This window comes from Spinacia oleracea, chromosome 5, assembly GCF_020520425.1.
Source record: "Spinacia oleracea cultivar Varoflay chromosome 5, BTI_SOV_V1, whole genome shotgun sequence".
Classification (NCBI taxonomy): domain Eukaryota; kingdom Viridiplantae; phylum Streptophyta; class Magnoliopsida; order Caryophyllales; family Amaranthaceae; genus Spinacia; species Spinacia oleracea.
In genome coordinates, this window is record NC_079491.1 from 83,321,206 (window position 1) to 83,335,337 (window position 14,132).

At 35.2% G+C, this 14,132-nt stretch overlaps 1 protein-coding gene across 1 annotated transcript; it reads right to left on the reverse strand.

Annotated features, from left to right (window-relative positions):
* Positions 1 to 2,292: 2,292 nt before the first annotated feature.
* LOC110797222 (uncharacterized) lies at positions 2,293 to 3,085 on the reverse strand. The gene has a single exon (XM_022002314.2). It carries the CDS (start codon positions 2,984 to 2,986, stop codon positions 2,435 to 2,437), a length of 552 nt encoding a protein of 183 aa, XP_021858006.2. The 5' UTR covers positions 2,987 to 3,085; the 3' UTR covers positions 2,293 to 2,434.
* Between the last annotated feature and the right edge of the window lie 11,047 nt (positions 3,086 to 14,132).

A 14,132-nucleotide genomic window follows, 5' to 3' on the forward strand; every position in this document is an offset into this window, starting at 1 on the left:
ATCTCTGTTGGGTCATCACAAAACAAACCTCAACCTCTGTTGAGTCACAAACAAAATTCAACACCAAAAATTCAATACTGTTGGCAACAAATCAAGCCAACAGCCAACAACAACCTCCATTATCTGCAGGATCAATCCTGCATAAGAATAACCATTTCGGAGCAAAGTATCCTCCTCCTTCATTTATCCCAGTGCACGGCAAAGGTATGCTTTGCAGAGCTTCTGTTCCTGCATAAGCTTGAGTATAACTACGGCAGCATCTTCGTTTATGAAACTAAACCTTCGTACACAAGCTGACTTCGCACAACAATATCCCCAACTTCAGCAGGGTTTACATTAACAAGCAACCTGCAGCATCATCCAACAATACTCTTCTTATCACTCCTCAATTTATTCGCCTTTTCTTTGACAAACTCCTCCATTGCCCTTAAAACATCTCACTAATACTCTCATCAGAAGGCGTAGCAGCAAACTCTACACCCTTACACCAAGAATAGAACTCAGCCAGATCATCAAATCGCTTTGCAACAGTAGCCCAAGTCCCATAAGTCTTAACAGAATTAAGATACTCCATCTCCCAGAAGCAATCAGACAAGAGCGAAAAACCCCCCACATACATCATCATACAGAACAATATTGTCCTCAATCACAGGAGTAAGAGCAAGAACAGGTCGAAAATCCCAGAAATCAGTCAACACACACAGCAATCAAAACAAACGCAAGAAAAATACTCCATTAACGACACTGTGATATTCTCTACATTGCACAGGATTATCAAGAACTCGCCAAATTCACTGACTCAAGATCATCCGAGTCAATACCAATCAGACACCACCAAAATAAAACAAATCAACCCAAAGCTATCAACCCATAAATCGAAACTCATAACCAGAGAAAAGTTTGGGTAATCAAACCTTGAAGTATCAGAAGCAGATGTCGAAGAAGATGACGACGGAAGAGCACAGTCAGAAATCGCAACCAAATCGATCACAGATCAAACCTCCGATCAAAAAATTCTGTCAATCCTTCGATTAAAAAAACACCGAAGAACGTAGAATCACAAATTGCTTCAAGAATCTACCAACAATACCAGAATCTTGCAAATATTTCAAAAAATTTCAAGAACCCTAGAATTTGGGGAAAAATCAAGAATCAAAATCGTTTGATTCAAGGTTGGAAATAAGATTTGTGAGCGGAATTAAGAGATATTAGGACGAATTACATCCTAATTCGTCGAATTTTGACTCAATTCAACCAAAAATTAAATTCGAAGCAGAAAAAATTGGGGAAAAATTGATGAGTTGAACCGAACGGAAATTTTATGCGGAATCGTAGAGTCGGGATCGTTCCCGCTCTGATACCATGTTAGAATTGAGGAAATAGGAAGAAGAAAGGAAGAAGAAAGCAAGAAGCCATTGTTGAGCCTTGGAAGCTCGTGAGCTTTGAGAGAGATGTAATGGACTACATTTTGTATTAATTGTGTGATTAATGAAAATAATACAAGCTTAGGTATTTATACTAACATATGTACAAGTTAGTATTCTAGTAACAAACTTCCTAAACTAACTAACAACTTATACTAAAGTATAAGTTCCAACATGTTTATCTTTATTTCTTCTTAAGTCGTTTTAATTATTACTTAATTATTTGCTTATTCATACCAATATCTCTAAAATTTGTATTGCGGATGAGCCCATATTCTATTGAGCAAGCTCGGTCATTAACAAAATAAACGAGTCCAAACAAAATTTAAAGCTTGTTTAATACGGAGTAACAGTAAATGATACTAGCTCAAACAACTTGGTGTTCGGCTTGTTTAGGATCGCAAATAGTCCATTCATGTTCACAGAAACTATCAAAACTATTTATGTTTATTACTCTGATATCCCAAAATCGTGATTAAAGGTCAAAACCCTGTAAGTTTTACAATTCACAGAAACCACGGCTCTCTGCCTATCATTCACCTAATCCTTCATTCTAAATTTCCAATCTTCTAACGCTTGGCTCGTTTACTAAAATCTTGGCTTTGTTAATATAGCTTGGCTTAGCTTGAGGTCGAATTAAACTAGCGACTCGTGAGCTAAGATTGAACAATGGAAAACTTAAACGAGCCAAGTTTGAATAGGGAAAGTGAAAGCCCGGCTTGTGCTTGGAAATTTCTTATCAAACCTGGCTTGAACAACAAAATACTCGGCATGTTTCAACTTTCAAGTGTGTATTTATCACTTCAAATTTACATTTATTGTAGGTAAGTTATCAATTATCATTTCAATTGAACATCAACACACTAACTTCGACTAGGTAAATAACTAAATTGAGAATGAACAACTTTAAAGTACAAGTGCACAACCTCACTTAACCTCAAGCTCAACGACCTTTAAAAATACTATTCATAAATCGTAAAACTTGAATTATTACACAGACTCGTCTATGTCTAATAAGCGTATTGATAAGAGAAGTCGGAGACGCCAACCATAGCAGAAACAATTTGAGAAACGATGAAAAAGGAGCCACCTATGACAATGACAACCAGAACTGCAGAGATTGGGTTCTTAAGCAGCTCAAAAATAGGCTGTAAAACTGCATAAAGAACCCCAGTACTTACAGTAAGTGCATACAATGCATACCTTCTTACATTCTCCCAGAATTCCTCCATTAATGGACCTTCTGGGCCTAAAGCCCATGCCTTATCTTGGCCCATCATCATCAGCAAAATCCCAATTGAAGTAGCTCCACTGAACACCAGTAAACGTTTTTTCAACTCTTCATCGATTCCTTCTTCTTGTTCCTTGCTCTGTGATTGTATCACCCAGTATTTGTTTTTTGCGGAAAGGGAAAGGGAATTGGGGTTTCCATGTCTTAGAAATGCAGGGGAATCATATGAAGAAAAGTTATTGAAAGATGAGGATTTTGGGTTTGGGATAGATTTGATTTGTGTTGGGAAGAATTGATTTAATATTTGGGATTTAATCAAAGTAGTATTCATGATTTTATTTGATTCAGAAAGGGAGAAGATTGTGAAATTCTTTGTGGAGCTTCTTTCTTCTTGTTGTATGAATGTATTCTTATCTTCCTCCTTCTATGGTTAGTATTGCAGCCTATTGCTAGTCTTGAAATGGGTTACCACTTACCAGCCTTATCAAGTTATCTTTTGTTAAGTGGGCCTCTTCATAGCCCATCCTTCTGCCCAACTTCTACTAGTCCAATGAAGTATGGGGGTTTTAAAGTAGGCACATGAGCTAAACGGGGAGCAGAGTGTAAATCACATCCAAATTTGGGTCTTGGGAGTAAGGCCCTATTTAGTTCACCTTATTTCATGACCTTATTATTTATTTCAGATTTAATTAGATCAGATCAGATCAGATCAAGAAAAATAAGTTCAAATCAGATCAGAAAAAATAAGTTCAGATCAGACCAGACCAGACCATATCAGATCAGACCAGATTATTATTATTATTATTATTATTATTATTATTATTACTATTACTATTACTATTATTAAATATTGGTATATATTTATATCATTGTTATTATCACTATAATTTTATTACTATTATTGCTTTAATAAAAAGAATGTTGTTGTCGATACAATTAAAACTCGATTAATTATGCTTAATTATTTTTATTTAGCTTAAAATCGTTTTAAGACCTAATTTTTGAACTTTAGTTTTGATTAACGAAAATTTTATTTGAATTGAGAATTTTAATATTTTTACACGATATATTTATTTTTCAGATTTTACAATTTAATTTCATATTTACAAGCTTAGTTACATTTTAAAATTATATTTCGTAATTTATAAAAAGATTATTAGTCACGATAAATTGTATACGAAAACAAAATTTATTTTTTTAGCACTTTATAACAAGAATTATTTTGGAAATTAACTTATTCTAAGTCATTTTTCCATTTTCTTTTCCAATTCCAAAAATAGCAATAAAATTATGAAAATTTGCCCCACATTGCAGATTTACCAAAATGCCCTTTTGACCATTGAAACCAAGTCAACCCTTCTTTTCTACTCTTCTCTCTCGTGCAACTTGGGCAACTGGCAGCCATGGTGCTTGCCATCTATTCTATCTAATGTCTCTAGCCTTGCTGATTCACTCCCCTAAATTACTAGCTTTCATTACTCATCACCCCCGTTTTCCTATTTTCTTACATTTGTCATCTAGATTTCTCGCAAATTAGATCATCAATTACGTAAATTGTTCAATCCCACTTGTATAAATAGCTTCTTAGTTTTTTCAGAATTTGCAAACTCAAATTCCAAGTTTTCACCATTGATAAACATGGTGTTCTTCACCATCACCTTCGTTCCAGTTTTAAAACACCACCACCACCATTAACTACCACCGGAAACCACCAAAAACAGCCACTAGAAACGCTGAACCCACCTTGTTTCTTCCTCTCTTCCGATCACCGCCGTCAGCTCGCCCCCTTCTGTCCTCTTCTGTCTGTCTCGTTGCTGCTATGTAGCACTGCTGTGTCGCTGTGGTGCTCGTGCTGCGCGCAACAAGGCAAGGTAGCTCGCCCTTGCTTGCTCGCAGCTCGCAAGCCAAGGCTTGCTGCCTTGCTCGCTCAATCCGCCCCAGTGCGCGCGGCACGCAGCTCGCTTGCTGCTGCCCGCGTTGTTGTGGCTCGGCTATGGGGAGGCAGCCCGCGTGGCTACGACGAGCCACACGTCCACACACCCCTTTGTGTGTGCCTTTGGTTCGTGTAAACAAACCAACTAATTAAAAAAAATCAATTTCACGAACATATTTGCATCTAGTTATTTTTCACAAAATTAACAATTTTTATTTTCGAAAAATAACAACTTTACGATTTAATTAATTTTTAACAACAATCCGATTTTGTTAAATTTATTAAATTTAGGCTAACTTTATTCAAATTTTAACGAACGAACAATGTCAACAAAAAATTTGAACGTTTTGATAATCGAATCTAAAACTTTAAATCGTTCTAAACATTTAAATTTCAGATTTTTACCAATTTGGTTTAAGTGTTGATTAAAATTAACGAATCTAATCAAAATTTTAATCCAATAATTTTTAAAGATTGCCACTTTATATGGAACTAGTTTTATATGCACGCGATGCGTGCGATATAATATCAGAACTTTAAATTGTTTTATTACAACTCATCACCAAAAATAATATGTCACAACATTTATTCCCAAAGTTCATCTAAAGAAAATTATTTATCATCCCTATTTAAATATATTCAATTAGTAAAACAATTTAATACTTGTGCCTTTAGAGAATTGAAACCTAAACTATAATGCCAAAGTAAAGAAACTAAGCATATAAGATAGTGTATTTTAATTAAATTTGAGGATGGATATCAAGGTGAGCAACGAACTATAACATTTGCATAAACATACATGTGATGGATGTAGAATCAAAATTACAACTTATTAATAATTATGATATGAACACTCTATATTATTCCATAAAAAGAAATCAACAAATCTGTTTAATGAGAAATAAATAAAACACTGTAACTTTATCAGATTAAAAATTATACTTTCTTTTAAAGACTATAATCGTATGAGAAAACATTGTACATAGTAATAAAATGTTGGAGCCACGCATCAGGGGATTACCTTTGGTATGAAGGCCACTGATTTGTATGTCAATATTTGATTAACACATTTTTGGTAATTTTCAATTCTTATTGAATTTTCTTGTTAGTCAATGAATGATAATGCCAGCAAGTTTCAATCGCCAAAAATTATGGGTTTACAATGGAATTTTTTATTGAAAGATTGTGTATTACTACCTAATTTACTTTTGTTTCTATAATGAATTTGCTCGATTGATTTTTTGTGATTTTCAAGATGTCTTATTAGCTTATTACCCAATTGACTTATTATTTCCATAACAAAAATTCATTATTTAATAATCAGTTTTTGCATATCTTTTAAGCTAAATATTACAATTGAATTAGTCAAAAGATACTCCTAGCTAGATTACAAAGTATATTAGGTAAGCTAAGCTACTAAGCTAGGGATGTATCATCCCTCATTCGTAAGAATGACTAATAATAATTGATTGTCTGATATCCTTCATCACCCATCATAAACGCTAATAATAACTGATTTCCGCATCTGAATTTTACAGATTCTGTCACTAATTACCAACATATTTGTCCGCTTATTCTATCGCTAATTGTGAATTGGGATTTTGTAATCGCTAATAAATGGGGAACTATAGCCAGTGATTGTATCTTTTGCACAATTTTAGTAAAGCGCGATGGATTTATGAGGGATGATACACCATAGCAATAGGGATATATTCTATTAATTATTATTTTTAAAAAATAAATTGTTAGTTTTAGAAAATCAAGAATTAATTCAAAAGTTCAAAAACTTTGAAGCTCTCAAATGTATACAAATTCAGGATGATGAGCGACATTTATGTCGCTCCTAGCTTAGGTTTTCATGTTAGTTTTATTATGATTTTCGTAGTTTATATAGTTTTTCATAGCATTTTTATGTTTTCTTTCCATCATCTGCATTATAGGTGAATCTTGTGGAAAAAATGGTGGAAACCCAAGTAGATTGGAGCAAAAAGCAGAGTTGTGCGACCGAACATGATCTTGTGCGCCCGGGCAGTGAAGAAAAGGTGAACTGGAGGAAGAAGTAGTGTTGTGCGATCGAACAACTTTCTTGTTCGATCGCACAAAGGAGCCCTTGTGCGGTCGTGTTCTGTTCAACGATCGTACAAAATGGAATTTCTGCACAAAATGTCCCCAGAGTTTGGATTCGATCGCACAGGAAATCACTCGCCCGCACAAGAATTGGTGCGCCCACACGAAATTGTTGTGCGACCACACTGAAGATTTTGAAGAATTTGGCTAAGGCAGGTTTGTTCGATCGCACAGAAATTTCGTGCGGTCGAACATGGCGAAGGAAATTATTCTTCGCTCTGTTTGCTCGCACAAGGATTATGTGTGCCCACACGTTTCTACTCCGTTCGATCGCACAGAGGGTCTGTGCGACCGAACATCGACGCGGGCTGGGTTTGTTTGAATTTTAAGTTGCTATTTAGGGAAACATGTAAATAGCTTTTTCAATTTTATTTGAGAGAGTTGAATTTTAGAATATCATAATTAGATTTTTAGAAAATTAGGGAGCATAGTTTCAAGCTTGAGTTAGGAGAGAGAAACTTCGAATTGGGGAAAGCTTCAACTTGTAATTCTCTTTCAACTCTTGAATTCTTTATTGCAATTTCAATTCAATCTTTAATGCTTTACTATTCTTCTTGAGTTCTTGATTGTTCAATTGCTTTGATGATAGTTTTGGTTGATTCTTATTTTCTCTTGATTCTCAATTGAATTCTTATCTTTTGATTCTCTTAATTCAATCTTTCAATTAAATGTTTAATTGCCTTCAATATTTTATTTCCTTAGTTAAAACTATGAGTAGTGAGTAGTTTCTAGTTAGGGATAGGGGGGGAAACTAGGGATTGAATTGGGGGAAATTGAAGGATGATTCATGATTATTGATGTGATTAAATTCTGATTTGATGCTAGGAATTCCATGACTAGTAGTTGCAAATGCTAGTTCAATTAGGATAGATTGGAGTGCTTCATTTTGATTTGGCAAGAGATTATGAATCTCTATGTTGCATGTGAAGAGTTGGTTTCAAATGCTAGTTGTTTAGTCTTAGGATTATGCGAGAGCTCTATATCTAAAATGGAATGATCGAAGTCAATTAGTAATTGATTCTATCAATGATGAATTATAAAGATTTTTCCTATAATTTCTATAAACAAAATGCTCAACTACCACCATGTTAGGTTATGATACATATGAATAAATATAAATCATGCGGAAAAACCATAAAGCCAGGAAACATATTATTAACACATAATCATTTAGCATAATTCAGATGCATACACTTTGTAGCGTGCCCTCCCTAGCTGCGCCCGAACCGAACAAGAACAAGTCTTTAGGACTCCAAGTGTCGTCCCTCCGTAGATAGTCCACAGCACGTCCAGATCCGCCTTAAGCTTGACCAACTAGAATCGCCCTTAAGGTACTTAGAATTTTCGGCTATTCTATGCAATGATGTGACTGAATTTTTGCTCTCAAAAATCACTTTGAATACTTGAATCTTACGTGTATAAATTTGTGACCCTAGGCACATATTTATAGAGTTATAGAAAAGGACTTAGAATCCTATTAGAATACCAATTTAGTTTAATTAGAATCCTATTAGGACTCTTATTAAATAAAATCTATCTACTAGGATTAGGATTTAATCATAGAACAAATTCTAATAGCTTTAGGATTTGTATTGCACACAACCGTACACGAGCACGAGCACGAGCACCACCCGCGCAAGCCTTGCGGCCCACGCGAGTCTGCACTCGCTCGCAGCCCAATGTCGCAGCCCACTTGATTGCTCTGCGCGCGCCAAGGCCTTGCTGGACCTGGCCTTGTGCTGGGCCTGGCGAGGCTTGGTTGTGTGTGTGATGCGTGTGGCTTTGCTGGGCGATGGCCCGGCTTCGTGCTGGGCCTTCGTCTGGCAGGCCTCGTCTAATGCTAATTCGTACGATACGCTTCGTGCTGGGCCTTCGTCTATGCCTACTTGGGTATAGAACATCGATCAAACAATGGAATATCAACAGCCACTTGAAAGTCCTTTGAATATTCTGTTCTCCTTGAAGCACTTGTAAAGTCTTCTAAGAGATGTCTATTCTTTAAAAGCCACTTCTAAAGTCCTTAAAGAATACGTGTTCAGATTTTCTAAAGAACTTCGGAAAGCCTCCGGAATGTCCGTTTATGTTTGTTGTTCGCCTCGAAGACTTTCGAGGTCTATTTTCTGCCACTTGTCATTTTGGAAACGAATCTCCAAAAGGACATCATTTCGAGCAAACAAACATTATGTTCTCAAAAATTCGTGGTAGAAACAATACCCTTGTGTCTCATTTGAATAAATCACAATGAAACATATATCTAGACATGGGCCTTAGTTTGTCGAATGACAAACACTAAGCTCCCACTGAGTTTAGGAACTCTTTAGATATATATTATTGAAAAGATATTCTGAAATTACTTTTCAATAGCTTTGACGAATTTGGTTTAGTTTGGTGGTAGTTGAGCATTTTGTTTTAGAAATTATAGGAAAAGTATTTATGATTCATCATTGATCAAATCAAGTACTAATTGACTTCGATCATTCCAACTTAGATATGCCATATCTTATGGAGCTAGATCGTGAATTTTACTACACACAATCATTGATGATCATTCTTGACTTAAGTAATCATCAACATGATCTAACCTAGATCTTTATGATTTCTTGCCAAGTGGATTTTATACTTCTGAATCTTTGAACTAGCCAAACAGATTCAAATTTATATCACTCAAATCCAGGTGAAATAATAAAGTCATAAAATCTTTCTTTAGCTTTGAACTCTATTGTCTAGGCATTTTAACAATAGTTCATATCTTTTGTTACTTTCAACAAGTAAGACTAGCTTGTCTTGAATTGATCTAGAAATCAATCAACTTTCAAAAGTCCATCGAGATAGAGCTTATGAATGTTAACTTGTTGATATGGTCTAAGAAACAATGCCAAAGATTAGTGGAACTCAAATCAAGGGGTTGATTTGAACCTAGTAAAGTTATTATTGTTAAAGAGTTGTTTGTTTTTAATCAAGCATATTGACTCAAACCGTAAATGACCATTTCATTCAAATAAACAAACAAACAAACAAACAAGCATTGTTTTCGTTCTTCTGAATGTGAGTCTTTCTGTGTTTGAAGCAGAAATTTAGGTATGCTGATTATGGAACAAAATAGCCATTAAGTTCCAGCCTTTGAAAGGACTTAAAACAAAATAGCCATTTCCCACTTGCAGGCCATTAGTGTATCCTAGCTTCCATTGTTTGAGTTATTACCGAAGTAAGAACCTCAAGCGGTATATGATACCAAGGAAGTTTGATTGCTAGGTCACTGCTCTTTAAACATAAACTTATAGGTAGAAACGGAATTGTAAATTCTTTTCATTTGTTCCTTTGTTTTCCTATTTCTTGTACCCTTTCTAATAGCCTTAAGAATTGAATTCTCATGGTTCACTTTTATACTTTGTTTAGACATGTCCAATGTCACTCCAACAAAGTTCTTACCATTTATGTTGAATATTCTGTTCAACTAGATGATCTTACCAGAAGCTTCTAAAGTTCTCTAAGCATCGATCTATTCGAATGTCTAGGGACTAGACTCATTCGAGAATTAAATGGAAAAAAGATTTTAGGTTGTTAACCATTGGTAAAGCTGAGGGTTTAAACTCAATGCTTTATGATCTCAAAACTACATTGTATTTTGAATTCACAAGCACCAATCGGTTCGCCATTCGACTTTGATACTCGAAAACAACAATAAAAGTCGCTAAAAGAAACGTACATTTTAAATTGCTCATTTTCTCTCATTTCCGTGAATCGTTCTTGGATTCACTACCAATCGAGGAAATTTACTGTTACCTTTCTAAAAGGATTTACTGCAGTGCAAGATATTTAATTATAAACAATAATTAAAACATACATTGAAGCATGCAAAGTCTAAACATTTATCATGAGTAATAACTTGAAAATTAAAGCAAACATGCAATTCAAACATGTTATTAGCATTTTATTCGATTTTATTGTTCCCGCAGGTGTGAATAAAATGATTCGAAGACCCTAAAAACTATTGAAGAATTAAGCACATTATGTATTTTGACTCAATTCTAAAACACTTTAGGTAAGCAAAAGCATTTTGCTAATAGTCTAGAAACTACTCTTGGTTGATAGGTACGTCTAAGAACTTATTAGGTAAACCTATCGATTTTGCCACGACATAAAAGGACTCCTTACCTATATCGTTGAGTTTCACCAAAACTAGCATGTACTCACAATTATTTGTGTACCTTACCCCTTTAGTATCGATAAGTAACACATCGCTATGGCGGAAACCTATTACTAAGATCGATATAAAGGATATCCAAGTAAGTGTTATTTTGGCATGGCACCTTTTAACTCAATTTTTAAGTTTGGAACTTAAGGCTCTTACTATGTTGGTTAGATTTTAAGTGAACTAAAATCCTTAATCATGCAACATAATCAAGCCACAATCTCATGCATATTTAAGACATATTTAAAAGCAATAAATAAATTAAAGCATGCATAAGATAATTGTGATCTAGTATGGCCCGACTTCATCTTGAAGCTTCAACTTCAAAGTCCGTCTTGAAAATGGATTGGAAACTCCGTCTTGAATTTCACCGTGGGAGGCGCCATTTTCTTCAAATAGGATAAGCTATAATTAAACTAATCACAACTATTTGATGGTACGCAGACCATATTTGAATTGAAAAACAAATTTGGTGCTTTAGACCAATTACATTCAAATTAATGGTACGTAGACCATATTTTCTATCCTATTTGGGCCATACTAGTCACTTCATAACCTGCAAAACAGTACATATACAATATATATACCATTCACCCATTCATTATCATGAATGGCCCACATAGCTGGTTAGTAAAAACACGTTATGCATCACTTAAATATTTGCAGCAATTAATCAAGGGCACCAATAATCTACAAATTATTCAAACCTTATTAATTCTAATCAAGTTGTTTAACCTTAAAGGATTTGTAGACCTAATCAAGAGTTTATGACTAAAAATACTCCCACTTAAACCAATAACTTTATATGCTTTACTAATTTTAAACATAAAATTGTATTTCTAGTCTAACCGGAAACATGCAAGTTTAATTAAAATTTAAAGCTCATATAAAATTATAATTGAATCCATTTATTTAATTTATTTTTCAGTTGAATTGAATAAATTTAAATTAATTCAAGGTTTAATTTTAGTAAAATAATTAGTATAAATAAAATTTATAATAATTATAATTTTCAAAAATAAATCCGAGAAAACAATTTAAATAATTCATTTTAAATTTAATTAAAATTATTTCAGAACTGAAAATTTTAAAATTAAAACGAAACGCATCAATAGTTTGCAAGACGAGGCACTTAGGCTTGCGCCCAATCCCCATCGAGCTACGAGGCACATGCCCCGCGCCATTGATCGTAGCACACGTCCAGCACAGCCATTCGCACGCATGTCCCATGCCACGCACACACGTAGCCTTGCGGGCTACGCTGCGCACAGCTTCGTGTTGTGTCGTGGCTGCTGCCCCTGGGCGAGCTTGGTGCGTCGTGGCGCAGCGTGCTGCTGCCCACACGCATCGTGCTCTTGCTGTGTGCCCATGCCCTCGCCCATCGCCCTGCACGCACGCCTAGGCGCAGGGCCTTGCGTGCCGCATAGCTCATTGCTCGCTGCATTCGTACCGCACGGGCGACGAGCTCCCTTGCTCGTCGTCGCGTGCCCGCACTATACAACACCCCTTAAAGGTAACACGTAGCTTCCATTGCTTTGTGTGTGCAACATTTATGGGAGTTTTCATAAAAATTTAAAATTTTTAATTTAAAATTAATGACAAATAAATAAATCATATTAATTTCATAATTTTAGGGCTAAAAATCGAAAATTTATTAATCATTAATTTCCGTTTAACATGGATTCAAATCTAGGTCATAAAAATTTAAAATTTATCACAAATTAACAATTTTTATGGTGGATTTTAATCATGGATACCTAATTAAATTATTAATTAATTATGAAAAACAAATCAATTCTAAATTATTCGAATTTCAACAAATTAATCATAATTACAAATTAGGTTGTATAATTAACAAGTCTAGGCATTCAAAATTGTTAAATATATACTGTAGGTCAATCAAAAACTCAAGATTTATCAACAAGAATCGCAAATATTCAATTTAACATCTTAAATTTACAAACTTTTGCGTTCGAAAAACTAAAACCTCCGAAAAGTCATAGTTAGGCTTCGAATTTGGGAATTCTAGGTTTCGGCGAAAAACACTATTTTTGTCAAAATTTTAGAATGCCTTTTACATGCGGAATTGACACAAAAATCACTCGATTATGTTGAGTAACGAATATTCTGCCGAAAAACTGCGTACATATAATTAAATAAACGCAATTTGCAATTAATTACGAAAATTAATCACCCCTTTAATTCTTTGCAAATTTGTAAAATTTAGCCATGTTCATGCAATGTAGATTATGAAAATAATAAGAGGCTCATGATACCGCTGTTAGGTTATGATACATATGAATAAACATAAATCATGCGGAAAAACCATAAAGCCAAGAAACATATTATTAACACATAATCATTTAGCATAATTCAGATGCATACACTTTGTAGCGTGCCCTCCCTAGCTGCGCCCGAACCGAACAAGAACAAGTCTTTAGGACTCCAAGTGTCGTCCCTCCGTAGATAGTCCACAGCACGTCCGGATCCGCCTTAAGCTTGACCAACTAGAATCGCCCTTAAGGTACTTAGAATTTTCGGCTATTGCAGCCCAATGTCGCAGCCCACTTGATTGCTCCGTGCGTGCCAAGGCCTTGCTGGGCCTAGCCTTGTGCTGGGCCTGGCGAGGCTTGGCTGTGTGTGTGATGCGTGTGGCTTTGCTGGGCGATGGCCCGGCTTCGTGCTGGGCCTTCGTCTGGCAGGCCTCGTCCGATGCTAATTCGTACGATACGGTTCCGATTAAATTCTCGATTCCAGAATTCATTTCTGATACGAACAATATTTAACATTTCCGATTCCGGAATAAATTTCCGTTTCGAACAAATATTTAATATTTTCGTTTCCGGAATTATTTTCCGATTTCGATAATATTTCCGATACTGACAATATTTCCGTTTCCGTCAATATTTCCGATTCGGCAATATTTCCATTTCCGATAATATTTTCCGATACGTACCATGTTTCCGTTTCCGGCAACATCTACGACTTGGATAATATTTATATTTCCAATACGATTCATATTTCCGTTTCCGGCAATATCATCGTTTTCGGAGTATTCATTTACTTTCCTTTGACGATCTCAGCTCCCACTGAAACCAAGATCCGTCGATTCTGAATATCCATAGATGGAGTATTTAATGCCATTAAATACTTGATCCGTTTACGTACTATTTGTGTGACCCTACGGGTTCAGTCAAGAGTAAGCTGTGGATTAATATCATTAAT

Excerpts from the sequence above, each read along its gene's own strand:
- LOC110797222 (XM_022002314.2), bottom strand. The coding sequence starts at position 2,986 with ATGAATACTACTTTGATTAAATCCCAAATATTAAATCAATTCTTCCCA.